The following is a 27,030-nucleotide window of genomic DNA, read 5'->3' as shown; positions in this document are numbered from 1 at the left end:
TAAGACACATGTCAGAGAAGGAAGACACAGTCAGCAATAACATTCGGTCAGAAATTTAGAACAAAAACAGGTGACAAAGAATTGGGCTCATTGAGTCAAAATGAGTGTTTTATGATCAAAGCTACAAAATGGCAGAAAGTCCTTATCATTCCCAACACACTGAACATCTCTTCATCATAAAGCACACATATATCCTGCGAAAGCTTGAGATGTGGATGAAATCAGCTCTTCGAAAGCCCTGAAGGGCTGGATTTTAATCAGTAAACATGTACTGATTTACTCTCTGCTTCAAGCCAACTACAGTGTGAAATGTTCAATTGCTATCGGCCTTTAAAATATAGGGCATGATGGCACAGAATATTCATCAGGTTTCAGGGACACTGAAGTCACTCAGCCTTGTGGGCTATCTGCATATAGCAGGATATCATAGGACATGCTGCAAATAACACTCAGAAGGAAATTTTGAGGTCTATCAGACAGAAGAGTTGGCCAGGAAATGAGCTCCCATGTGCTGTGCAAGTAACTGCTTCTGTTTCAGTGCTTCAGCTTACCATTTACTTAGAAGATCCCAGAGGTCAAATTTTGTGATATTTAATGGAAGAAACTGTTAATAACACATGGTGAAGATTTTTTTCAACTATTTTCCCCTCTATTCATTGTCAGCTCAATGCAGTAATCTGTAAATCCATTTATCACTGGTATGACTGCGTATTTTACGAATCTCAGTTTCTCCCATTTCTAAATTTTGAATAGACTAATATCATTCTCCTCCACAGTTCTTGCTGGTTAAAAAAATACATCTAATAGAGGTTTTAGCATTCTTTCACAGAATCCATTTTTTGGCACCACTGTTGATTTTTTTCTCTATCTGCTTCAAACACTGGTGTTTTGATGAGACAGAATCTGCTGCTTATCAGTAAAGAAGATCAAAGTCATACTTCTTTAGAGCTTCTAAAAGAAACAATACTTCTTTGAGAAGCATTTCAGAAAAGCTACAGACAAAGATCAAAAAAGGGCAGAGGGTTTCATATCATTCACAGTACTTACGCTGTTAAATAACCACAGGTGCACAATGTGGTGCAGACCAACAGCACCACCATAAACCCTTATTTGCACAGCACCTGTCATCCTCGCTTCCCTCTTCTGCTTCTGATAGCCTGTGCTGCCTCAAGTTATCTGTGCAGTGTCTTTGGGAAGGAAATTGGGGAAATAGGCTCCCTGAAAACTTGCTTTTGTTCTCATCTGCTTCTGTTTCCTATGAATGACACACGACGTCAAGACTGGCCATGTGGGTATGCAAACAACTCTGCCAGCCCAGCCCAAAGTACCGAAGGGAGGCTGGGCTGAGCAGCTGGGAACGCCTCTGCGAGCCAGCACTGCCAAAGAGCTGCACACGAGTGCTTGGCTCCGTCTGACCCCGAGAGGCACAGAGTCTGCAGGTTTAACCTGGAGGGCAGCAGCAGCCTCATTAAGGTCCCCAGCACAAGTGCTCTGCTGGCCCTAAGCCAGCCTCCTCAGGCTCCTGAAAGACCACGCTTTATCTACCATGCCAAAGAGAAGCTGGGCACGTTCTCACTCCTACCCCAAGCACCCCAAGCTACAGTCTATCTAAACTCATGGACCTGTGTTCTCACCCTGACCCAGCTGATAAATGATGCCTGAAAAGGAGAAGTGACCGTGAAAATAATCTCAACGAATGGAAAATGATTAGTACAAGATGCACCTGGAAGACATCAACACCCTTTCAGATATTCTCATTTAAATATAGCAAATTGTGGTAACATGCATACATGTGTCACGGGCAAGGATGTTGCACTGTACCTGGGTAATCCTCAGAGACATGCACTGAATAGGACACACTGTAAAAAAGAAGAAAAAAAACAACAACAAAATTAGAAACAACAACATTAACTGCTGGCACAACACTTTTTCCTGCTCCTGTATTATTTTATGCTTATTTATAGCTTCCTGACAATTTCCAGAACAGAAGGTAACATCTATTTTGATGGCTTTTGAAGTGCTCAGCTGAAAATAAAAAGTGACATGCCCATTTTGAAAGCTTACTTTGCTAAATTGGCATATCCTGATTTCAGTGTTCTTAAAAGGAGTATCAAGGCTGCATTATATTCCCTTTAGAGTAGCATTTCACTTCTGATTAAAAAAAAGGTCACTCTTTGAACATCAGAACTAGAGAAGTAGTAAAGCCCAGTTTTTCCTCTATCTGGTTTCTGTATTTGACTCAAGACTCAGCAGGAGGCCTTTCTCATTGTTGTACATTTCTGTTAGTTTCAGCAAAGGCTCAGGATGTCTTGGGCTCCTTCCTTCCATCAAAACTGTATTTTACATAGTATCTGTACCTTTTTGTCAAACTGTGTTCAAATTAAAATCTGAGAGAGCCACAGTCACAATGAAGAGCGGCTTCACTACGTGGATTCCCAAATCTGCTTCATCAGGAAACAGTCACTCAAAACCACCATTCTGATTCTGCAGCTCAGGTCACATCTGTTTTCCCTATCTTCCAGTGAGATCTTCACTAAACTCGTTGCTGAGAGCAGGACAAATAGGTGTGATGGTTTGCTCAGTTATCTAACTACCCACTAAGTCCTTCTGGTTTTAAGTTTAGTGTGCATCTTAATTTTTGTATTTAAAACATTCAACTATGAAGCACACTGAAAGGTGTCTGTTGTATAATTCATATTCTCTCCAATTCTAAATTCTACATATTGTGTCAACTTACAGATTTAAATAATATATGGTGTGGGCTCATGTCTGTAGTGAGTTCAGCTAAAGCAGGATAGTATAGTCCTCTTAAGGAATTTTGTATTGCACTTGCTGAAAAATTGTTGAAAATTGGTTCATACAATCTTTCTAAATGACATAAATACAGCTTCCATGTAGACAAGAAACTGAAGCCAGGTATGATTTTTAATGTTTCTCTCTCAAGAGTCTCCATTATATGAGTTTCCCTTTCACAATCCATTGACTGTATGAGGCAATCAATTCCTTCACACTTGCTTCTGCAAGTCAATCTATTAACACACAGCTCTGCACCTGTTTCTGCACACCATCTATTCTAGAATATTTTATGTATTGTTTGACTAAAACACAGAGATGCCTGTTTCTTCAACAGCTGCAAATGTTCTCGTAAATTGAAGCAGAAGGAGCATTTATTACAGCTGACCACGGATTTTGCCACACAATTTGCTGATTAAAATTCCATCACTGTACAGATTCAACATTTTATGACTTTTCTGTTTTAATTATGTTTTAGGCATTTTGAATAGGCAGCATCTGTATCCCCTCATCTTGAAGTATTTTCCCTAAAGACTGGGTTATTTAATTCTAATTAATCTGTCATCATGTATAGTATCACTATTTTAAATAAGGAAATATTCCAAAATAAGGAAATGTTATATCTCAGCGCAGTCATGTATAGAGAATTTTGCTCCGTGATGCAGAAAAAAAACAGAATATCCCAAAAATTCCTGAGAACTTAACTGCATGTCTGTTCTCACCAAACTCCATCTTCTAAAAACATTTGTAACCATGACTTCTTCCTTCTGCTACTGAAAGAGGTACTGAAAGAGCCTTACTCTTTTAGACTGGCTGCTTGCACACCTCTCTGCTGCCTCCAGAACTTCTGGGTATGTGTTTGTTCTAATACTGAGAGCAAGAACAGGGGCTAAAGCGTTTCCCACCTTAATGAGTGCAGATACTCAAAATTCAGTTGGGTAAAGATCTCAACAACCTAACCTAACTTTGAAGCTGGATTTGATTTCAAAGCTAACTTCTGCTTAGTCAATGTGTACATGTGCAGAAACCTGACGGAACTGAGTTTTCTCTTCCTTTTTCTTCATCATGTGGTTAGCTCTGCCAGCAGCAGCTGTGGTGCTGCCAAACGGAAGCTAGTAACCAAACAACACACTGTTTGTCTTGTGAGGTGGAATAAATTAAAAGGTTAATGAAAATGCAAGTTAGAAATAGTCTCAAACCTGACTGTTCAAACTTAGGATTTGATCCAGAGCGCAGCGAATCCAGCAACAGGGAGATTAAATCCACTCCACCTCCCCCAGAGAGAGGTGGTAGTGCTTTGCTTCAGCTTGTCAACTCGTGTTAAATTATGTGTGGACCATGGAAGCAAAAAGTAGAAATAAAACTACTGAACAAAACAAAACTTGGATTTTTATCTCAGCTCGCCTCTGTGATTCTCACACACGGTCACCCTCCAGCACATTTTTCTGCTCTCAGGATAAACTGCTTCCTACTGCCTGCACACCTGATTTGTCAGAGAACAAGATATGCCAGGCAAACAATGATCTCCCAAGGGTTCCTGTCCTCCAGCCACCCAAGCATTTTCCCACTGACTTTAACAAGATTTAGAGCCAAGCCACAAACACACGACTGTGGTGACTTACAACACCTTAAACAGCACAGACTTCAGTGAAAATGCAGATGTTCAACACCTCTCAGTGTCAAATCCTCCCAAAGCCAAAGAAAGCCTTTACTGAAGCAGGTTTCTCATTTAAGGACTCAGAAATGCAACTGGAATTAATTCAGGCCTGGCCTTCACACAGAAGTACAACATGATTATTCCAGTGAGGGAAATGATTTTTCCTTCTGGCAATGCAGTTCCTCAGTACACCCTTACTGCAGTTACTAAATACAGCTTACAGCAGTATAATTTATTCCTGTTCCCATAAACACGTTCACCATTGCTTGTTCAGTTATATTGCTTTAGCTACAGGAACAGTTAAACTCCTGGGTGAAACAAAGCCTCCCTGATGGTGCTGTTTCTGTTCTACTCAGACCCTCTACAGAAGACATCCTGCAATACATATATTTCTCAACCCTTAAGTTTAGAACAAGATTCATTCTTGAAATGGCCTAGTAAAATTTTTGTTATTGAACAAATGGTAAAGTATGAGAATGAGAAATTAGTGGGAACTGTCATGTTTCATGGTTTTAATGTAAACTTCTTATGGCTTGAAATAATATTAACATCGACAGCCTTGACTTAGTAACAATTTTACTCACAGGGGTCTCATTGCAAGAATTTTCCAATGTGTTTTAAACATATCTATTCCTTCTACAGAAAAATTATTATGCAAGAGTTCATCTCCATTGGAGAACTAATTCATCAACCAGATGGGTATGCACCATGTAATTGCCATTTTTTAAATTAATCTTTCCCAACTGAATACAAAATAAGCAGATTCATCTTCATCTGACATTACTACAATTTCCCAAAGCTAGTTAAAAAGGAGTAGAAAGTCTTAACTGACTATACTACCAGGCAAAATGTTACCCCAAAACTGCATCTCCAGGGCAAAGAAAAATACTCATGAAAACCGAAAAAGAGAGCAAAGCAGAAGTTACTGCAGCAAAGCACATTCATAAAAGGGAAACCAACCAGCTTCACCTCCCTATATCCATCTGTAAGATTGCTTCCTGACCCTCGAACTGCAGTTTTACCTATCATACAAACCCCATAATCAGATACACATCCTAAAGCCACAACAGCGATGCTGTATCTGGGATGTAGCTTCCCATCAGTTTTGGGTTATCTCAGCTCCAAGCCACCCATTGTTTCTCTCTAAGAAAGAAATCCTTTAAGCTGAACTTCCAGCTGTTTTGCACAGCAGGAACAGTGTGAAGTATCTGGTGCAAGTCTAAGATTTATGCCTATGGAATAGTTGTGACAATTCAACCAGTTCTGTCCCATGGCAACAACTGACTTACTGCCTTATTAAGTGTGGAAATTGCGATCTAGTTTCTTTTCCAGTTTTAGTCATCTCTATCAGAGCCAGAGCTCTATGTCCTAATGTTGTTTCTTGCAAACTTGATGAGGAAAGAAAACAGGATTTTTTTTGGTGGAATCTGATAGTAATGCCAGTCTATAACAAAATACAAAAAAAGAGTGAACAGGACTTAACCATAATAGATCCGAAGCAACAGAATTCACAAGAGACTTTGTTTACAATATGCCAAAATCTCAGATCTAGCTCATCAATGATGTAATGCAATCAGCACAAAATTTTATACCTTAAGAAGGATACTAAAACTCAGCCAAGCAAGCTATGGATAAACTTGAAATATGAAATGCTACTATGATAATGATTATGTGCCTGGGTCAGCTTTTGCACAAGTCTGTGAGATGAAAAAACTATGACTGAAACTTGATACAAAAAAAAAAAAAATTATGCTCGTGACAAGTTGGGGCCAAAGGACCTCTTTAATGATCTACATAATATTTCTGAAAGTACAACATCATATACACATCATGCTTTTACACTTTTCGAGGTAAAACTGTAGAAAGGAGTAAGATAGGTTAGGTTTTTCAATAGATTATGAACAAGTAAATTAGCAAGATACTCCATCACTTGGTATATATAAGAAACACTTCATTACATTTCAGTGGAGCTCTCAAAAAACAACAGAAGTATGAGAAAAATAATCTTGATTTCCACTCTGGAGCTTTTGAAAGATTTTATCTCACTTAGCACACATCAGCTGAGGAAGTGGTCCACTGAAGCTCATATTCAGAAACATACACAGAACCGTGGCAGCATTCTGCATTTTCCTACCTGGCAGATTTTGTAAACAACTCTTGCTGGCATTCACTTTTGTCTCCAGCAAAAAAATATGGAGACTTTTAGAATGTATTTATAAATGTACATTTACAATTATGCAACATAAATTTTGTTCTGCTTCTTCACTAAATGGGTGATTAGACATTGGAACAGACTTCCCAGGCAAGTGGTGGAATCACCATCCTTGGAAGCATTCAAAAGGTGTATGGATATGGCACCTGAGAATATGGTTTAGTGGTGAACATGTTGGTAATGTGTTAAGAGCTGAGCTTGATGATCTTAGAGGCCTTTTCAAACCTCAGCTATGTTATTATTCTGTTACATACCACAGAACCACAGCATGGGTCAGACTAGAGGGCACCATGGTGGGTCATCTGGTCCAACCTCCCCGGCCAAGCAGGATCAGCCCAAAGTACATGGCACAGGATTGTGTCCAAATAGTCCTTGAACATCTCCTTTATAGGAGACTACAGTCTCCCTGAGCAACCTGTTCCAGTGCCTGGTCACCTGCACAGAAAAGATCTTCCCCATGTTCTGGTGGAATTTCCTGCGCACCACTCACTGCCCATTGCCTCTTGTCCTATTGCTCAGCAGCACCGAGCAGAGCCCGGTCCCTGCTCCGACCCCTCCCTGCAGACCCTGACAGACACTGATGAGGTCCCCCTCAGCTGTCTCTTCTCAAGGCTGAACAGGCTCAGCTTCCTCATAATAGAGATACTCCAGTCCCTTGATCATCTTTGTAATCTTCCTCTGGACCCACTCCAGGAGTTCCATGGGTCTCTTGTCCTAAAGAGCACAGAACTCAGCACAGCTCTCCAGATGTGCCGCACCAGGGCTGAGAAAAAGGGTAGAATCACCTCCCTAATCTGCTGACAATGTTTTTCCTAATGCATTCTAGGTTACCATTGTCATTCTTGGCTACAAGGACACACTGCTGTCCTGGCTCATGGACACCAGGACCCTCAGGCCCTTCTCCACAGGAGACGAGGCTGACCAGCAGGTCAGCCCTGAGCTTGTGCTGACACCTGGGGTTATTCCTCCCTCAGGTGCAGGACTCCGCATTTGTCTCTGCTGAATTTTGGATTGTTCTTCTCTGCCTACCTCTCCAACCTGTTGAGGTCCCTCTGAAGGGCTGCAGAGCTCTCTGGGCTATCAGCCACTCCTCCCAGCTTTGTGAACTCAGCAAACTCCCTGGGAAGTTGCTCTCCAAGCCACTGATGACATTAAACACTACTGGGCCCTGTATTGACCCCTGGAGTACACCACTGGTGACAAGACAATGTGCCACTCATTGCAACCCTCTGGGATCAGCTGTTCAGCCAGTTCTTAATCAACCTCGGTGTTCTCTCATCCAACCCACACTCCCTGAGCTTGCCACGAGGGTATTGGGAGAGACAGTGGCCAAAGCCTTGCTGAAGTTGAGGGAAACAATAAAAAAATTTCACAAAACTTAGTGAATCCATGAATACTCTTAGGAAGTACAAAACAGTACATGCTGCACTCCATTCACCCATGACACCATTACAATACAGTCTCAGTAAAGTGACAAAACCATAAACAGCACTAAGTAAATGTTTCGGTTGCATAAAACACTAACCACACAGTGTCGTGTGTCCCAAACACACTGACAGATAAAACAGTGTTAGAATCACCACAGTTACACATATGCAAGAGAGCCTATCTCATAAAATGCTTCTGGAAATAAAAATTTCCATAAGATTTTTTAAAATACAAATAATTATACAGGCTTTTGCTCTTTCACATGGGGAAATAACTTACAAAGCACAGGACTTCCACCTTTTTTAAAGCAATGATTTTTAAAACTTTTGCTATTAAATAGACTAAAGATTAGCAAACAAACAACTTTATATTCTGGGAGAAAGCATCAGAAGCCACAAATAAGACAAAAATTAAAAGGAGGTGGACTTGGGTTTTCATGCATATATTTGCACAGCTATGGAAAAAGTGGCTGTCAGTCAAGCACAGCAAGAAGAATCTCACAATATTAAAGACTGGTTTATTTTCTTTTACAGAATTTATAACTTGAACTAAATCCCTCTGAAGTCCAAGGGAGACTTTAGTACTTGTTAAAGATTACAGGCAACTTGCACAGAAAATACAAAACTTCTGACCCCTTACCACACTTCTGTTATTTTTTAGAAACAAGTGCTTCCTTGCTTTGCTAAAAATTTCAGTATGTATTCCAAAGGGTGCAAATCTTTTTGAGCACTTTTGTTCCTTTTATTTTTTTTCCTTAATGCCTGCATCTTGCTACAAAACTGGACTGCCAACCATTTCACATCCATACCATTTTCAAGATTCTTTATTAAAACAATCTTCAAGGATTTCTAAATACCTTTTGAAATACCCTTTAAAATGTTTTGAATGTACATGTCTGCATCTCAGCAAATTTTTTTACAGATATTCAGGCCATTTTAGATCTCCTGAAACACCTCAGTTCAAAGAATTTCTGTATTCCTTGTGATCCAACAACTGATGACCCAGCATTAGTCACAGCTATTTTTTGCTGCTAGATATAGACAGATGCCCGTACAGAATTGAAATTTGTGCACAAGCCCCTTTCACCGTACATTGTAACTTCCCATGATGCACCAGCAATTATACAGAAAAGAATAACAAGTGATTCTGAGTAATCTTTTCCTCTGGATGATGGAGAATGTGCGTGTGTGGTGACATATGAAAACAGGCACATCTATTGATGACAGATCAGAACTACTCCAAAGAGAGATGAGCAGTGTCAGTGCGTCAAAAATGGCACTGCTTTCCTCTCCTGACATTACCTGGGGGTACAGAGGCACTGAGTCAAAATTATTATAGTTTGCATTTGTCACTAAGAATAATTGAGCTACTGGTCTTCCCATGAAACTGAACTGCACCTGAATCAAATGGGGAATGTTACTCATAAAACCCTGATGGATTTAGCATGTCATTCAAATAAAGGGGACACAGAAAACTGCAGCTCAAACTTCCCTTTAGCAAAGCTTCCAATGACAAAGGCACAAAAACTTCTAGCAACTACATCAAAGTCTACAGGACTGATCATTACTTTACACACATGAGCGCACTTCCAAAAGTAAAATTAGCAAACCAGGAACACTTGGGAGGGGAGAAAAATGTATGTGCTGTGTGTCATTCTGGAAAGAGTTACATTGAAGTACGTCTCCATGTGCAAAAACAGGTTCCCCACAATCAGACTGCACCAGAATCTGACCATTTCACTGAGAACTACTAAAGCCTCTGGTCCGTCAAGTTTGACCAGGTGCAGCTCCCGCCTCTCAACATGGATACATTTTACACTTCTGGTCTCTGTTCTCTCCCTCCACTGATCCTGTGGCTTTGAATTATCCCTGCGTATTCCCCATTAGCTCTTCATCCAATTTCAGTCTTCCCCAGGAAATAGAGCACTATAAAAAACTCAGGACAGTGAATTCTTGGCCCAGCTCAGCAGCAGCCAGAGCATCACGTAGTATCATGTGCCTTTCGCCACCTTATTTACATCATGGGGTCCGTTTTCTTCCATCATGTACTTTCTAGGGGTTTCTTTTGTTTTAGTTTGGGGTTTTGGGGCTTTCAGGTTTGTTGGGTTTTTTCGGGGTTTTTCGGGTTTTTTTTTTTTTTTTGTTTTTTTTGGTTTTTTTTTTTTTTTTTTTTTTTTTGCTTCTGTTCATGGTTTTGTGGATTTTTTTTGGGAGTAGTTTTAGAGAAGAAAGTTTTTTCTCTTTTCAGCTTCCACCTTTTAATTTGGAGCACTGTGGTTAGAAGACATTTTGATATGGTCTTTTTGAAGACAGTTAAGATTTATTTTAAAGCCATGAGGGTTTAATCCACATTGTTCCTACTAGAAGGCTGTTTTCAGGGTCCTACGGTTCTAATTCAAGTAATCAGATTTTTAATTCAGATCAATTGAAGAGTAACACCTTGTCCAGCCCCTGTACAAAGCCTTTGTGTTGTTATTTTTCAAAACTAAAATAAAAGGACACAAAAAGAAACAACCATAAACCCAAAGCAGAGACACAAGGTAAAGCACAAACTGAACAGTTACAGCTATCCAAGAAGAGAGAAGCTTGACATAAGAAATTTCACCTGATAATTTTATAATTTCAGCATCTTAGCAATAATGAAAGCCAAAAATTAAGCCCACATAAATCTCTGGAGATATTCACTGTTTAACTTCATTATATTCCTGACAAGCAGAAGAGCTCCTTTCCTTTGCATGCAGTGCTCAGAAAAGGAGGAAGGTCTTAGACATTGTTCTTCTAACACTCTACACATTCATTAATTAGTTGGCATTTTGCTCATTTATCTAATGAGGTGTGCAATAGGCACTGCTGTGCAGGGAAAAAGTAACACATTTAAATACTCTTTCTTATCCATTCTTTGATATATCTCACAGAACTCTTAACTTTTCCCCTTCCCCCTAAAGTCAGCCCTGAATACTTCTTAGTACAGCTGAAATACTGTATTCATGATCTAAAATTATTCTTTTCTCTATTTTCCATACTTTTAGGTTCCATTATAATTAGTACAAATTTAATATATAACTTCCAAATATATTACTTGAATGTCAAACTATTGCTTTTAAAACCATTCTAAACCAAAAGTGCACACATTCAACATGACAAAATCCCACAGAGCAAGATTTTTAATACATGTTACCTGTGGAATTGTCCATAGCCATTCATTTATGCCAATATAATCCATTTACATAATTCAGGACCACTGGCATACCTACAGCCAGTTATTTATATACTGCTTACAGGTACACAGAGTCCCATCTTCAAATCATTAAGGTGAAGTCCAGCACCTCTGAAAATGACTAGATTGTGGTACAGTACTAACCCATATCCTGCACGCATTTAAATCTAAGGCAACAGCTGCTGTTCCTGCACACAGATGCAAGGACTGCTTGCAAACCTGAAGGCTTGGCTCATCCTCCTGTCCCATTACACTAACATGGTCAAAACCTTTCTGTTTTCTGCAATTAGAGACACAAAAGGATGTGCTATATGGCTGGGGCAATGCCAGTGGAGTTTATCTCCTCTACCCCAAAGACCTAAGAATTACAGGGATGAAAGGTGTAACATGAAAAGCAGAGTAGGTCATGCCTCACACTTGGAGCCTCACTGGGATACCTATCTCTGACACTACACCATGGTCATGGAAGAGCATGCACTCACAAACAGCAAATAAAATGAAAATTCAGTACGAGATGAGAAGAAAACTTTTTTTTTTATTCTTTTCAGGTATGAGAGTTTCAGTCTGAGGGTACAGATACACTCCTAATACAATATTCAGTCTTGGTGTCCTTAAAATTAGAAAGATGCCAGTAAACTGAGGGGAATACAGCAACCATCAAGAAACAATTACAAATCTAGAAGAACGGACAGTGATCAAAAACATTTATGTGGGTCCAGACAGCCAGGGATACAGAGTATGGCAAATCAATAACCAAGAATGGTAGGAAATGTGATGACTGCTGCAACATGTTCTGCAGAGTACCAGCAGGAAGATGGGTGTAATTTTTACACAACGGCCCAGGGAAAAATGGCAAGCCATATCCATGTGAAATTAGAGGAGAAGGTATAACTTGACTGAGTATCAGAAATGGAGAACCCCATTAAACTCTGAGTTAGTCTTCCAGGGAATGGGTAGAGGGCTAATCACATAATCATTTAAAGCCAAGATGGAGAAGGAGTTTAAGTAAAATTTATGGAAAAATTTTGCATTGGCAAGGTTACTAACAACCGTGTTTCCTTTGCTAATTTCCATAAGTAAAATGTTTATGAGGAAAACATTACCTTCCCTTTCTCACTAGTAGCTCAGAGAGCAAAGTTGTAGGTTAAATACGACATTGACAACTCTCAATATGACTCAGGGAAAAAATTCAAAGCATAACCCAGTACTATATTTCAATAGGGTGCAGAATAACAGCAGCAGGGAATTTCAGTTCAAGAGCTTTTTATACATTTGAAGTGGCAGCATTGGCGAGGATCTGAAACAGTTCTTCCACCTTCTCATAAATTTTAGCTAATCCTGACTATCACACAATCTGTTTCTTCTTCCTGACAGAAAGCAATAGGAAGCATACTGAACTGGTTTTTTTTTTTTGGTTTTTTTTTTTTTTTTTTTTTTTGGTTTAGCTATATTTAGTAGCAGCTCATCTAATAAAGAACAATTTTAAATATATGGACTGTTCTTGAGCCAAAGAATGCTTCAAGATGCATGATTGTTCATAGAATATTAATTTTATACTATACCCAAACACACCATATTTGAATATTGCCTGGCAGACATTCCTATAGAAAATGCTAAGCAAACTATAGAACAAAAACCAACAGGTAACACTGGTGCCCTACCCCAACATGTAGTTAAGATTTTAAATACCATTTTTATTTGTAAAGATAAAGTTTAAAAAACCCTCTACCAGTCTTAATTAGATCTCTGTCTTCTCAAAAAACTAATTACATGTCAGATGAAGCACTGGTTTAGGAAGCCCCTGTATTCTTGAAAAGGCAGAGATAGTTCTATTCCCAGCTGTGTCTTATTATATGCCTCCCAGCAAGAAAAGATGCACACTTTCTCAAAAAGCAATCTGTAACTACAAAGCCTTATAGTCATTGATTTACCTTTCATGTGTGCTGAACCACTACATCTCCAAGAGAAATCAGCAGGAACCATCAGCACTTTTGAAAAAAAGGGCTTAGCGTCCAGATTTTAAAAATAATTGGTCAACAATAATTGTGCAGAAAAAGCAGTTAGAAAACTAAGCTTCATATTCCCTTGAAAGTACCATCAGTACATATCCACCATTTTAGAAAATGCAATGTACTCACTAAGGTACAAAAACTTCCATTCTGTTGCAGATTTCAGTAGAAATTTAGGCATCTTAAAAGGGATATGGCTACCTAAGCACCTTTTATGAGGCCAACATTTAAATACCTTTGAGAAAATGGTAAAACAGGACTCATGCTAAGGTACTTGCTTTTTTAAAACACACAATGAAATCCTGGTCCCATGAAACTTCATAGGCAAAACTCCCAGGAAAAAGTGAAGGTTTATCCTTCTATCTGCTCCTTCATGTGCAAATGTACAATTAAAAGTTGTCCAACACGATGTACTCCCTTCATCTCTTCCTTACTCTTTGCCCTGACTGCACTATTTACCACACTCACCCACCAAAATTATCACTGAAATATGGAAAGCATCCAGAAGATGAGAAACAACCTGTAAAGTGTAAGTTTTGTAATCAGGCATTCTATTATTAAGCATTTCTAGTAAGTTTAGAGAAGGAAAGCAAACACAGCCAGAAAACGTCACTCTTCTACTAAAGTGAGATTAAGACCACTAAACCTTTCACTAACACAGAGCTCTTAATCTGAAGATCTCTTCAGAGCCTTTAATAAAGACAGAACTAAGAAGACTTAATGTAAAGAAAAATTAGATGGCTTGAACAAAACCAATTAACCAACAGAATGAAAGAGAAAAGGATCAAACACCGAAGATGGATGTCTCACTGACACCACAGACACTTGAAGTGACTTGAAGGACTGCTCAGCTAGCAGTGGCCCAGACTCCACAGAAAGCATCAGTGGAAACAGTAATGCAGCTGCAAGTGCTTGTCATCCTGTTTTTACTGAGGCCATTGTACAGAGGAACCTAAATATAGAGATTTAAAAAATCCAATTCAGACATCTACTTCTTAAAATCTGGGTCAGTTTTACCAAGATACAGAGTGTCTTCTCAGGCACCTCAGGACACACAAAACATACAAACACCTAACTGCAAATAGTTACAAGTAGGAAGAGCACAAATAACATAATATCAGCACACGTGAAGTCTGTTTTTCAAATCTGAGGCTTGGGGTCCTGAGGAAAGAGAACTCACACAAAAAAACTTCAGGTAATACTGGCACAAGAATTGTTAATACAGTGGCAATATAACAATATTGTTAATATAGTGGCACACGTGGGTGGGTACACCACATTTTAATCTCAAAAGAATTCCCCTGGAAAACTTACAAGCAGACATGGTCAAACTGCTCACCTGCTTACAGGACTGTTTATTACGGAGGCACCGGTGATGTGAGTCATGTGAGCACCTGATCAATAAACACCCCCCGTCTCTCTCACAGCCCCTGGGGGTGCTAGAAGGTTACTGCGGAGGCTGTTCCTTCCACAACAGAAAACCAGGAACTCAGGTGCAGAGTGATTATAGCTCACTCCGTTTTGAAAGGTCACTCACTTTCCATCATTTGATAGTGTCATTAAGCCCAGAAGAAGTGGTGTAACCATCTGAAATTACTGCCTGTGGTGAAATGGAACAGTAAAGCAGTATACCACTTATTTGCACCAGCGAAATTAAAAGGAAAAATAGCAGCCTTCTTTCACAACAGGACAAGAGTAACAGAGGGCCTGAAAAATTTAGTAAGATTTTACTATTAAATAAAATACTTCCTATGAGATATTAAGCCACAGGAACGATTACTGTAGGAGAGGCCATGATGTATTAACCAAAACACATTTGAAAACCTTCATCCTACTTTTAAATTATGCTAGACTGTGTGTGACCCGGCCTCATGAAGATCCAGCCACCTCCCAGGGCAGTGCAGTGTTCTCAGCTCCTGCTGAGAAGGCTATGGGAGCACAAGGTTATTTAGCGCCTTGCAGGGTAAGATCCTCAGTGCTCAAAGAAAAATTCAAACAAATTACTCAATCAGATCAAAAAACTTTATTTAACAACATTCAATAACAAAGGAGTTAGTAGTAAATGCAAATAAATTTCAAGTTTTACAAAAAAAACACCAAAAACCCAAACTACAACCACTACCACACAAATCCCTGACTATTTCACCCCGAGTCACTCAGATTCAAAAGTCTGAGTCAAAGGGAACAGAAATAAACCTTTGCTCCCCTCCTCTCAACTTCTGTAGCTGGTGGACCACCACAGGACACACCTCTTGCTCTTGTTTTCAGCTGCATTCTCTCTGGACCTCCGCCCTTGTGAAAAACACTGTCAAAGGTGTGGGGACAAGACCTTGATGGGAAAGCCACGGCTGCCCTGTGGGATGGTGGGGCTGCCATCTCTGGGGAGAGTGCAGGATACACATGGATGTGGCACATGGGAATGTGGTCTGGTTGCAAGCTTGGCAGTGCTGTGTTGTTGGTTGGGCTTGATACTGAAGGTATTTTCCTTGATGGTTCTGTTTTGTAAGTGGGAAACAAATACTCAGCAATGACACCAAATCGTGTAAGCTCCACAGACAGTCTGTGATAGATAACAAAAGATTCAATCACAGGTACAGGATAGAAACCATCCTTCCTCACAGCACATTCTTCAAAGACACCAAAACTATTGTTATCCACAGGGTATCACTCTTTCACATTGATAGTCTCCTGCCAAATACAGATACTTTCAATCCTGAAAGGTGATTTACTACCTATTTCCCAACAGGTATGTTCACTGAGTTTTTGCCACAGTTTTTCAAGTCAATAGATACACAACCAGAATGTTACATCCACTGTCTGCCTACTTTAGCTAGGTATATCCAACCATGAGTATGTTATGCAACACAAATCCACATAATACAGACAACACAACTTAGCTCCTCCACATGCTGCAAAACCTTGCCACTTCTATTTTTTCAGAAGAGTGAAAAGGCTCACACAAAAGCAACAACTTCAACAAAATACTTTGAGCTTTACCTTTGGAACACTCCCTGCACATTTTTACCCAACTTCCGCTAAACATCAGGTCACAGCAGCTGATCATGCAACTGCCACTACTCCTCAGAGCAAGCTACTGTCCTCACATGTGCTAAATTGCAAAGAAAACCAGATGTGTAGTAACCAGTTTGATTTTTTAAAAGCCAGAAATTTTACTAACGTTATGTCTGTAAACAGCATAAGAGACAATGGGAACAAGAAGTAATTCCATTGGGAAAAGAGGTATAGAGCTACACCTCTTGTAATTGTGACAATGCAATCGTGCAGGACTTTACTAAACATGAGCACACTTCCATAGCCACCATCCCAACATCACCAAATGCTCCACAGCAGCAGCAAAACCAGTGCAGAGCTCACAGATGTAGCAATGCTATAGAAAACTGGTAAGCAAAATTGAAAGAAAAAGATCATACACAGCTAGCTAAGTGACTTTAATCTAAGGAAAAACAAATCCTTTGCTTTATAGAATTTCTTCTGTTTCTTTTGAAAACATTCTTTGCGACACAGATCACAGTGAAATGAGAGAAAGAAAATTGCTCTTGTTTGATATACTTCACTAATGAATCCAGGCTTTAATGAGAAATTACGGTAATTCAAATTCAATCTCTCAAACAATTTGTTGTTCCTCCCCTTCTGTGAATTCACCATGTCATTCTAACCTAATGAACATCAGCATAATCTTTCTAATATCAAAACCACTTGCCTCTGAAAATTATAATTAGAAAGAAATGAAATTACTGGGAAATAACTGCATTTCATTTGTTTGATTTGCTTTAAAAATAAAAAGCAGATCCTGCAAGACACTACATCCACTACTGAGTAAGTATAAAATGAAGCTAATTTAATTTGATGCACTATTTTTACTATATTAGGTCAAAGAGAAACAAAAATGCAGCATACTGTAAATGTGCCTAATAAAGTAGGCAAACATAGGCAACAACTACTCTCACTACTCTCATGCATTTCCATTGAGCTCTATTTGTCCTCATCAAAGTATTGTGCAGGCAGAAAATACTGTATAAACCTAAACCTGAATACGAAAAGAAGGGTACAGGTGATTCAGGCAACTGGAGGTCGAGGTGTAGGTGTCTGGGTGTTAAAGTATGTAACATAACTCCATTCTCCTCTTCAGGGTCATACAATTCCTTCAGTGACCTCAGTGGATCTTATGCCCTCAGAAAAAGAGAATTCTAAGGAAAAAGTTGTTTTGTCTCTCTATTTGCACATCTTCTTTCAAATCCACAGAGACAAATGAACCTCCTTTCTTAAAGAACTGAGAACACCATGCCAGCCCCTCGTCTGTAACAAGGGGGCAAGGAGAGGGTATGCTTTAACCCAAAGAACATGTCAGACTGAAAAGACATCGAGATGGAGAGTAACTCATCATTCCTAGATGAACTAGGAATGCCTAGCAATTACATTTCTAAATAGAGCTCTTCCTAAACCAAATGGGAGCTCTGACATCCCTTTCCATAGGGAAAAACTGCTTCCATGTGGTTACAAAGCTTAACAGAGGATCAGGCAAGAGGATGTCTCAGTAAGTGAAAATCCAGGACAAGAAATACAAGCAAGCTGTCTGCTCTGTGATCCATTAAGAGATCTAACCAAAGAGGTAGAAGAAAAAGAAAAAAAAAGGGAGAAAAAAATTATAATTTTCCCAAATCAGTTTGCACTCAAATCACAATTTAAATACACTGACACAAGGGTTCGAGGAGTTCAGTTCTGCCTAGGAAAAAATGAAAGTAAAAGTTACCAACAGACAGAAAAAAACATACGGAAACAGTCTGATGAGTCATTTCAACTCGGCAGCTGAGTCTCCACAGCTTTCACACACCATGGACACCTATGACAAGATCTAGAGCTGAAGCCACTGGTGGCAACATGCAGCTCCCTGGGGGTGAGGGAGCTCTGAACAGATGTATTGGAAATGGGGACTCTTGGCACTACACTCGGGCTGCTGGCAAGTTGGGTGATCGTCTCCATCCACAGGGACACCAGTCAGTGAAGGCAGGCCAACAGCCTGGTCTGACCAAGGGATCCCAGGGGAGCCACAGCCGAGCCAGGGAGCTGCTGGCTCCACGGCTGGGGGCTGACACCCAGCTCTACGGATCAGTGGGAGATGTTTCCTGCAGTGTCTTCCAAACTGCAAGGTTACTGCCAGGACAGGGGACACTTTACAAGACTCCTGGGAAATGCACTTGGGAACTCCTGAAATCTTGCAATGCGAAGGATCAAAGGCGGGCAAAGGTGGTCTGGAAGGCAACAAAACAGAGTGACAGGGTAACTGCTACAAGCATGAGAAAACAGAGGGACAAGGGAATAAAAGAGGCTGGCCGTGTGTCACCAGAACTGTTGACTTCTTGCCCTGCACTGGGTAAGCATGAGCAGCAAGCCCCTCACGAGCAGCAAGCTGGCCCAGCTGGTGAGCAGGATGGGGGGCCATCATACAGAGATGTAGACATGTCATGTCTATCAGGAATACATGCCCAACGTCACTACCAGCTGGACTTAGCGACATCAAGCTGTGTCAGCCTCACCTTTGGCAGGCTACCACAACTGACAACTACTGGCATTCACAGTCTTTGTGCTGGATTTACACAGCTCCTAATGTGATATCCAAAAAAGAACTATATAGCCACCAAAGCATGGTTAAGGATATCTTAATTATAATCCTCATAGCTCACAAACTTCCAAAAAGCAGTTATCATGGTGAGTTAGTCCTGGCTGGATGACAGGTGCCCACCAATGCCTCTCCATCTCTCCCCTCCACAAGTGCAGAGGGGAGAGAAAATGTAACAAAAGGTTCACAACATGAGCAGAGGGAGAGAAATCACTCACCAAATACCGTCACAGGCAAAAGAGACTCACAGTGGGGAAATTAAGTGAATTCTATTACTAATCAAAATCAGACCAGGATACTTAAAATAAAATTAAGAACACCTTCCCTTCACCTCTCCCTCCACCTAGGAGAAGGGGTCTACCTCTGCCCCCACAGTGGTGCAGGGGGAAATGGGAATTACAATCAGTTTATCACACATTGCTCCTGTCACTACTCAGGGAGAGGAGTCATTGTCTGTACCCAGGGCTGCAGGGGAATCTCAGCTCCAGTACCTGGAGCACCTCCCGCCCCTCCTTCTCCACTGACCTTGGTCTGCAGAACTATTCCTCTCACATCTTCTTACTCCCCTCTACTCTGCCTGCAATTACATCTGTGCAATAACGGTTTTTTTTCCCCTTCTTAAATATCACAGAGGTGTTAACACCTTTTCTGACAGGCCCATCGCATTCATCTTGGACTGCTGCCAGCTTCACATAGAAGTCATGCCTAGTAGTCCACCTGTTACCAAAACTGGCTGTACAAACCCCATACAGAACATAGAAAGCTCTCCAGATGTGTGCAAAATGAGAGTAAATACTAACAAAAGTACAAGGTAGCAAAAGGGAAAAACATTAATTCAACAGTAACACTGGCTTGCCAGAAAAATCATGTTTTGGGTGATAAATACTAGTTTGGGTGTGAGAAGTACTAGTTTGTGGTTGCAGGTTTGTTGCTTTACATTCCTCTGAGCCACCAGCTCCTTTGAAGGGCTTAGAGGAATAGAAGTGTGGTCTAGTGAGAAACAATGAAGATGAGGTCTGTGCTTTGCAGATAGATTTGATTAACTCCTTTACATGGCTTTGAGCCTCAAGTTTCCTCTTCCCCTTCTGTAAAATGCTTTGACAATGACAGATAAAATCCCTTTGTTTGTTACACATTATATTGAAGCCTCACACTCCAAAATAAGATACAAATTAAAAGTAGATTAAGTGCTCAGATGGCCAACAGCAGCATGCTCAGACATCCCAATCAAATTCTATTCTCAAACCAAGGGGCCACCTCATGATTTAGTTGATGCTAACTTTTCACTTGTGACAGGAGACTTCTAAAAAATTTCTTGAAAGCTGTGATATGTCAGTCTACATCTCCAAAAGTAACAGATGTCCCTGGCCATATCTGACAGAGCTGAGGCAGAGCTGGCAAGCAGGCCCTGTCCTGGCAGACAGACCCATCATGCCCCTGCCAGTGGGCTGGGGCAGTGCTTGCAGAGGGGCCTGGGACCATCAGTCTCTGCTGAGGAGCTACCCCCGTTTCATCAAAGCAGACTCATACCCCAGCAACCTGGCACAGTCCTCAGATCAGCCATGTCACACAGCTGCCACAGTGGGAGCCACACCTGAGCTGACTGTGCATCCTGGGGAGGCTCTGTTGGCTGCTTCCCGTTGTGACTTCGCAGTGGTTCCAAAAGAAATAAAATCTGTGCAATCAGGATCAGACCTCTTGCCTAGCAGATCAATTGACACACAGTTTGCCTGAAGATCAACATTTCTCTAATGTCTGTTGCAAAGTAAAAATACCTCTTCTTGATGACTCATTTTCCACACTGAGAAACGTCCGTGGGTGGGAGAAAAGAAATGAAGCAATTCTATTTCTCTCCTCCTGTCACTATTGTAGCAGCTCTCAACTCGAGCATGAAATATAATTGAAGCAGTTGCAAGATGTTTCCAGCAAGTGAACTGCACTGTTTTGTTACCCCTTTGTCACCATTTTTATCCAGAATCATATTGTATTAAAACCATTTCAGCACTGTTGTTCTCACCCTCAGAATATGAGGTGCCTCCAAGCAAAGAGGCAGAAGTGGGACTTTTTACTGAATAACCTACACAAATGTATAGTATGTTATTTGTAAAAAAATCTTTGCTGTTAATGTTGTGAGTCCAGTCACACCTTAGTTAAGTTAGGATGTGAGTCCCTGTGAATTTAATGAGAATATATTTATCCCACAGGATAAGACTAAACAGCAGCCTCTCAGAGTAAAGAGTGACTCAGAAAACCTCTCTAACATTGCTGGACTCTGAAACTCTACAGAGCTCAGTAAGGGCTTTCTCCTGCCCTAATTCCCCCATGACACTGTGCTTTGCTTCGAGATGAAAGATTATCCCTTTTGTTCTCGATGGGGAAAGGCGTGGGATACTGTCACCTCATATCAGGACAAGTAGGTGATCCCTCTTAGGGAAGGAACAATTTTCACACACTGAGAGCCAGGCAGAAAACAGCCCACCGCTTCTGAACCAGTGTGCCCAAAACAGAAACAGCAGGAAGTGTGGGAAGATTCATCATAAAAGGAGATTTCCTTGCCTCCTCCTCCTTCCCTTGAGCAAGCTGACTCATGGTTTCTCAGCAGCACAGGCTCAGTGTCTTTCCCAGCAATGGCAAAGCATTCTGCAGCGACTGTAATGAAATTCTAGTGAGTTGTAAGGGGTGACAGAAAAACAGAGGTTTTTTGAAAGACTGGGGTGCAGAAGAAGCTTGTCTCAAGGTGGATCAGAAAACTCATCAGATGGTAAGAGGGACTGGGCACTGCTTGCTCTCCAGTACTCCTGTTATTAAACACCTGCAGTTTGCAGTATCCCTGCAGCAGAACCTGGAGAGCCACGCTGCATCCTGCACTCTGAGTGTTCCTTCTGTCATCACCCCCGGGTGCCCCCCTGCTGCCACAGACAGGAGAGGACGAGGCTAGACAAGGGGCAGGCCAGTACACTTTGTTCTTTGCCACCATGGAAGGAGCAAGCATCAGAAAGAAATACTTCTGGGTGTCGCAACAGGCAAAGTTACTCTCTTCATGACTGGGGTGCAGAAGAAGCTTGTCTCAAGGTGGATCAGAAAACTCATCAGATGGTAAGAGGGACTGGGCACTGCTTGCTCTCCAGTACTCCTGTTATTAAACACCTGCAGTTTGCAGTATCCCTGCAGCAGAACCTGGAGAGCCACGCTGCATCCTGCACTCTGAGTGTTCCTTCTGTCATCACCCCCGGGTGCCCCCCTGCTGCCACAGACAGGAGAGGACGAGGCTAGACAAGGGGCAGGCCAGTACACTTCGTTCTTTGCCACCATGGAAGGAGCAAGCATCAGAAAGAAATACTTCTGGGTGTGGCAACAGGCAAAGTTACTCTCTTCATAAAGCAGGCTATCCAAACTCAGATTACCCCAAGAGGTCCTACGCTTTGTAAGTAAACATAAATCAGAAGTACTAAGGCTTTCTAAGTTCACTACATTTACAACACATCCATGATGTTTTTGAAACTCCTGACACAGTCAAAGCACTGACAGCTGTCATATATGGAAGCTTATAACTCCTGGTGAGCCTTTTAATTTCTGAAATCTTGACAAATGCAGGTGCTAAGCCAAGAAAATCTAGTATGAGTTACTATTCTATATTGACCTTACAGAAGAAATTACCCTTTGTGTATCTCCAGGATTAGGAACAAAGCCACAATAAATGGAACATATCCACCCTGTAAATCTGTAGTAATAAAAACAGACCATATCTGTTTGAGTTTGTAGTACAGAAATAATAATTAAACACTTATCCTCTGCTAAACAAGAGACAAGAGACAACTATTTTCTGAAGATTGGTAGAACTTGGTGTCACTGGACCACTGTCCAACTATGTCTTCATTTGCATTAAGCACTTGTATTAAGTCATGAGTAGTCATAACTCATCTGAAACACTTGTAGGCATAACAAATCTCTACTTAGTTGAGAACTTCCAAAACAATTTATCACTGAAGAACACTATTTGTCTGCACAGGGTTTAAAGATGTATCATTCTTTCAAGGTATTGTATTATAATTTATTTCTTTTAAGAGCAGGTCAGAACAGAACCCTCCTGCTGAATATGAAAGATCCTCACGTCTGTGTCTCAGAGGTTTTTTTAATCCATTCATGCCCTATGCCCCAACACAAACAAAAATGGAGAATAGATTATTTCTCATCCCCTCCATTTCAAACTGATCAGGATGACAATCCCATACTTTCAGTGATAGCTTGTTATCTCCTTTGTAGAGAGATAAACTTTTACCCTTGACACCCCATTTAGATATGGTGAGGTCAGAAGTCTGGCCGAAACATCTTTGCTGACATGTATTTCACAGTGATTAATAGGAGGAAAAGGTGCTGGAGGGGGAAAGTCATTGGAAAGAAAACCAGAAGAACCCAATGGCAAACATGGCACACAATCCTGTCAGGTGTTGGAGATTATTTTTAAGAATAAAGTCCTTGTCCCTCTCCCCCAGTTCAAGCAGGATGTTTAGATGAAGTGCAACACTTGGTTTGATGAGACGAATTACATTTGAGCTCTGCCTGGGCAACTTGGGGCTTCTGTCACCCACAGCCAGCAAATAGAAGAATACTCATTGGTCACTTCTCCTACCAATTTAATTCTCAGGACTGAGCAGCCCGAAAAAATACTATTCATATTCCATGCCAATTTGCTTATTTTTCTTGTAAAAAATCCCCATGAAGTGGCAATAAATTCAGGACTAACTTATTTTAACTTAAAAATGTGTAAGTTACTATATTTTCAGCATAAAAGTAAAATCTGGTGGCATTAATTTGACAGTTTGTAAAGACTGAATTTCAAATACAAAATAACATTAGGAAACCATTGCTGACCATGCAAAAATATAAGTCTACAGGTTTTGTAGAAAACCAAGATTTCCAATGCGATTTTTAATAGTTCACATTTGTAATTTTAAAGTACACATTTACTTATTAAATTACTAAAATTACTTTTGCTAAGGATTCGTGCACTTTAAATTGCATTGCTTTAATATTACTTAGTCATTTTTTCTCTTTGTTATGTTATGTTAATCACTTAATAACATACAGACAAGCTTCATTTCATTCTACTATAATGACACTGTCAAGTTGTCCTTTCCCTCACTCCTCTATGAAGTCTTTCTTCCTGATTTGCATATCAGATTCTTTCCTTCTTTCCATTTTTTTTCTGCATTTTATTTTCTCACCTTCTCTTTACATCCATTTCTTTTCTCGTGATCTGCACAGAGCTGTAAAAGGGCTGTAGTTTATCATGCAAAATGGAATGAATTTTAACCCCCCATCATTTATTCAACCACAGAAAATGATGTCTCCAGAAGAACAAAAAATTCCATGAGAAACATACCCTCCATGCAGATGAGCTTTTAATCAAAATGGTAAATATCTTACAGCTGAAATGTATTTATATAGCCTTAGTGAATCCTGGAAACTGGAGCTGAGAAACCTCATGTCCCCTGTGGCCTGAACAGAGTAAGCATCCCATATTTAACACAGTGTCAGTCTCTCTTGCACATGATCAATCACCCCAGGCAAACAACCGACCAACCAACCCCACATTTCACTGCAAACAGGTAATAAAAGGAACTCTAGAGGGACAAAAGGCACAGAAGCCTCACAGGAGACAAAGTGCAAAATGTCTTGGGCTGAAATAACAAATTTGAACTTTTCTGCCTTCAGCTGCGAGGTAGACCAAGCACAAAGTAAAGTAGTAAAGTCCAGAGGTCACCAGAACAGTGACATTTGTTTCCTTTGTCATTTCTTTACCAACAACACAGTAAGGAAGAAAAGACATAATATTAGATCAGTATTTGAACTGAAACGTTTACAAACTTTTATAAATAGACAATTTATTATCAAAAATCACTTTAAGTGAGTTTTACTATGAAGAGTCTAAATTAAACACTTCAGCAATAACTAACTCATGCAAAAATGGGGCTCCCCGTGTCTTTCATAGATATATATTTCAAGCAAAGCTACAACCTCATTCAATCAAGGTCTCTTATTATATGAACACACAGCAAAACTGGACTAAATTTTTGGATTTAGATGTGAGTTACTGAAGGCAAACAGGAAGGGAATGGCCATATCAGGACTTGGAAAATACACAAGGTGTACAATGATGTGCCTTTTCTGACTTCAATGTAGGTTCACCTACATACACTGGATGGATAACTGATCTAGACCTTTCAATTATTTTCCATCCTGCTAGGATACATGACCTAGAGGTGACAGATATAAGATTCAGCAGTCATATGCTATGCTCTGGTAGGGGGCACTAAGACAATCTTTTCAAACTCCTGCACATAATCGCTGATAAAGCCTCACTAGAGTATCTAATACCACTGGAGACTAAACAGTGACAAGAAGTGTAACAGCTTCGCATGACTATTTCTGTACAATAAAAACTGCCAGGCAAGTAGGATCAGTCCTGCATGAGTTTTCAGTCAATGTCAATGACTGAAAAACAAAACAAGGTTATTTGCAAAGCAGGACTGACCTGAGTTGCGAGGGAGGCCTAGTACTGCTCCATCCTCAGTTTAGTCAGTCCCTCTAAGACTGACATTAGCACCACTATAACAGGGGACTTCTTTGCCTCTCCATGGGAGAACAAAAACAAAATTTGGCTGAAAACTGCACTTGACAATTAAAATCCTCCCTGGGATATACTTCCAAGTACTCCAGAGTCTTTTACACACAAGCACTAACAGGGATGAGATGCATTATCCTCATTAGAGAACACACAGACTTTTGTATGAAATTAATATTCTCCCTCTTTTCCTAATTCATATTAGGACACTGAATTAACAATTCCCATTTAAATGCCATTGTTTATTGTTGTTGTTATTAATAATAACAATAACAATAATAATAATGCTAGTGCAAGCAGAGGAAACTCACCACAACCTAAGGATACAGAAGGTATATCTCCTAAGACTTTGAACACAGGCTGTATTGGTCAAGTAAGGAAATCAGGCACACAACTCAAATCCCACTGTCTCCATAATCACTGAATTATATTAGAGCAAAGCTATTAAGGCTATTTAATACGATCATCCCAGAGTTCCAAACAACTTTAACATTTTGCCTATTTACAGATACACTGAAATGAATCCTAGCTAAATAATTGGTTTTGTTGCTTTGGAGGCTGTTCATTAGCAGAACCCCTACCTTCCCCATGCATTATTAAAATTCCTTTCTTAATGAATCTTTCTACACATGGAAACATTTTATTGACAAAACTCAAACAGAAGTATAGACTATGTCAACAATGCTAAATTATCTTCACAGCAATGCAGAACTGAAAGAAAAACTACAGCAGTGCACTATATGATAGAGCATGACAGTCTAAATGGTCCCACTTCAATAATCAGTCCAGAAATCATGGATTTCAAAGGCAAGAGCACCTATTGATTTAATACAGGTATCTGAAAGACACAAAGGAGATTTGTAAACCTTGCTTTCTCTAAAATGCACAGAGATAGGAAGCAGGTTATTTTTCCACGAGTAAAACAGAACAGTTGAGAAGAGAATGCATGGAGAAAACAGCTTATTCTGAACATTTACTATTCATATAATCAAGCATCACAACTTCAAATATGAGACAGAAAACACAGGAAAGAATAAAATACTATATTAAGAGAGTCATATTAAATAATACACCTTTCAATCAATTCCACTCATTGGAGCATCTGTTATAAGCAAGTAGCTGACGTTAGGAAGAATACATCTGTGTTATATAGAAACCCTAATCTGAAGATGTGCATTGAGAAATGAAGGCACGCCCTTGCAGAAAGACACACACATATGAAAAGAGTCTTGGCTAAGGGCTCAGTCTGCAGCTGGATACATCGCACTCTTTAATATGCAAAGTAGAAGCTGGTAACCTGTAAATATAAATTCAAGTATAGGTCTATCAGGCATAGCGAATCAGAGGCAAGTACAAAATATACACCAATGGAAAAAAAATGCCAGTGCAGCTTTTTTTTTTTTTTTTTTTTTTTTTTTTTTTTTTTTTTTTTTTTTTGGAAAAAAGGAAACT

General features: G+C 40.1%; 1 protein-coding gene across 1 annotated transcript in view; it reads right to left on the bottom strand.

The window, feature by feature from the left end:
• The window catches only part of PARP8 (poly(ADP-ribose) polymerase family member 8), a 109,815-nt gene that overhangs the window by 56,861 nt on the left and 25,924 nt on the right, over positions 1-27,030 (bottom strand). Inside the window, exon 3 of the mRNA XM_041489304.1 lies at positions 1,822-1,859. Within this exon, the coding sequence (XP_041345238.1) occupies positions 1,822-1,859 (38 nt within the window). The remainder of the gene's footprint in view (positions 1-1,821; positions 1,860-27,030) is intronic.

The sequence above is a fragment of the Pyrgilauda ruficollis genome, unplaced genomic scaffold, assembly GCF_017590135.1.
Source record: "Pyrgilauda ruficollis isolate IOZ18807 unplaced genomic scaffold, ASM1759013v1 scaffold92, whole genome shotgun sequence".
NCBI classification, from domain to species: Eukaryota; Metazoa; Chordata; class Aves; order Passeriformes; family Passeridae; genus Pyrgilauda; species Pyrgilauda ruficollis.
This window is presented reverse-complemented; position numbering and strand designations above follow the sequence as displayed.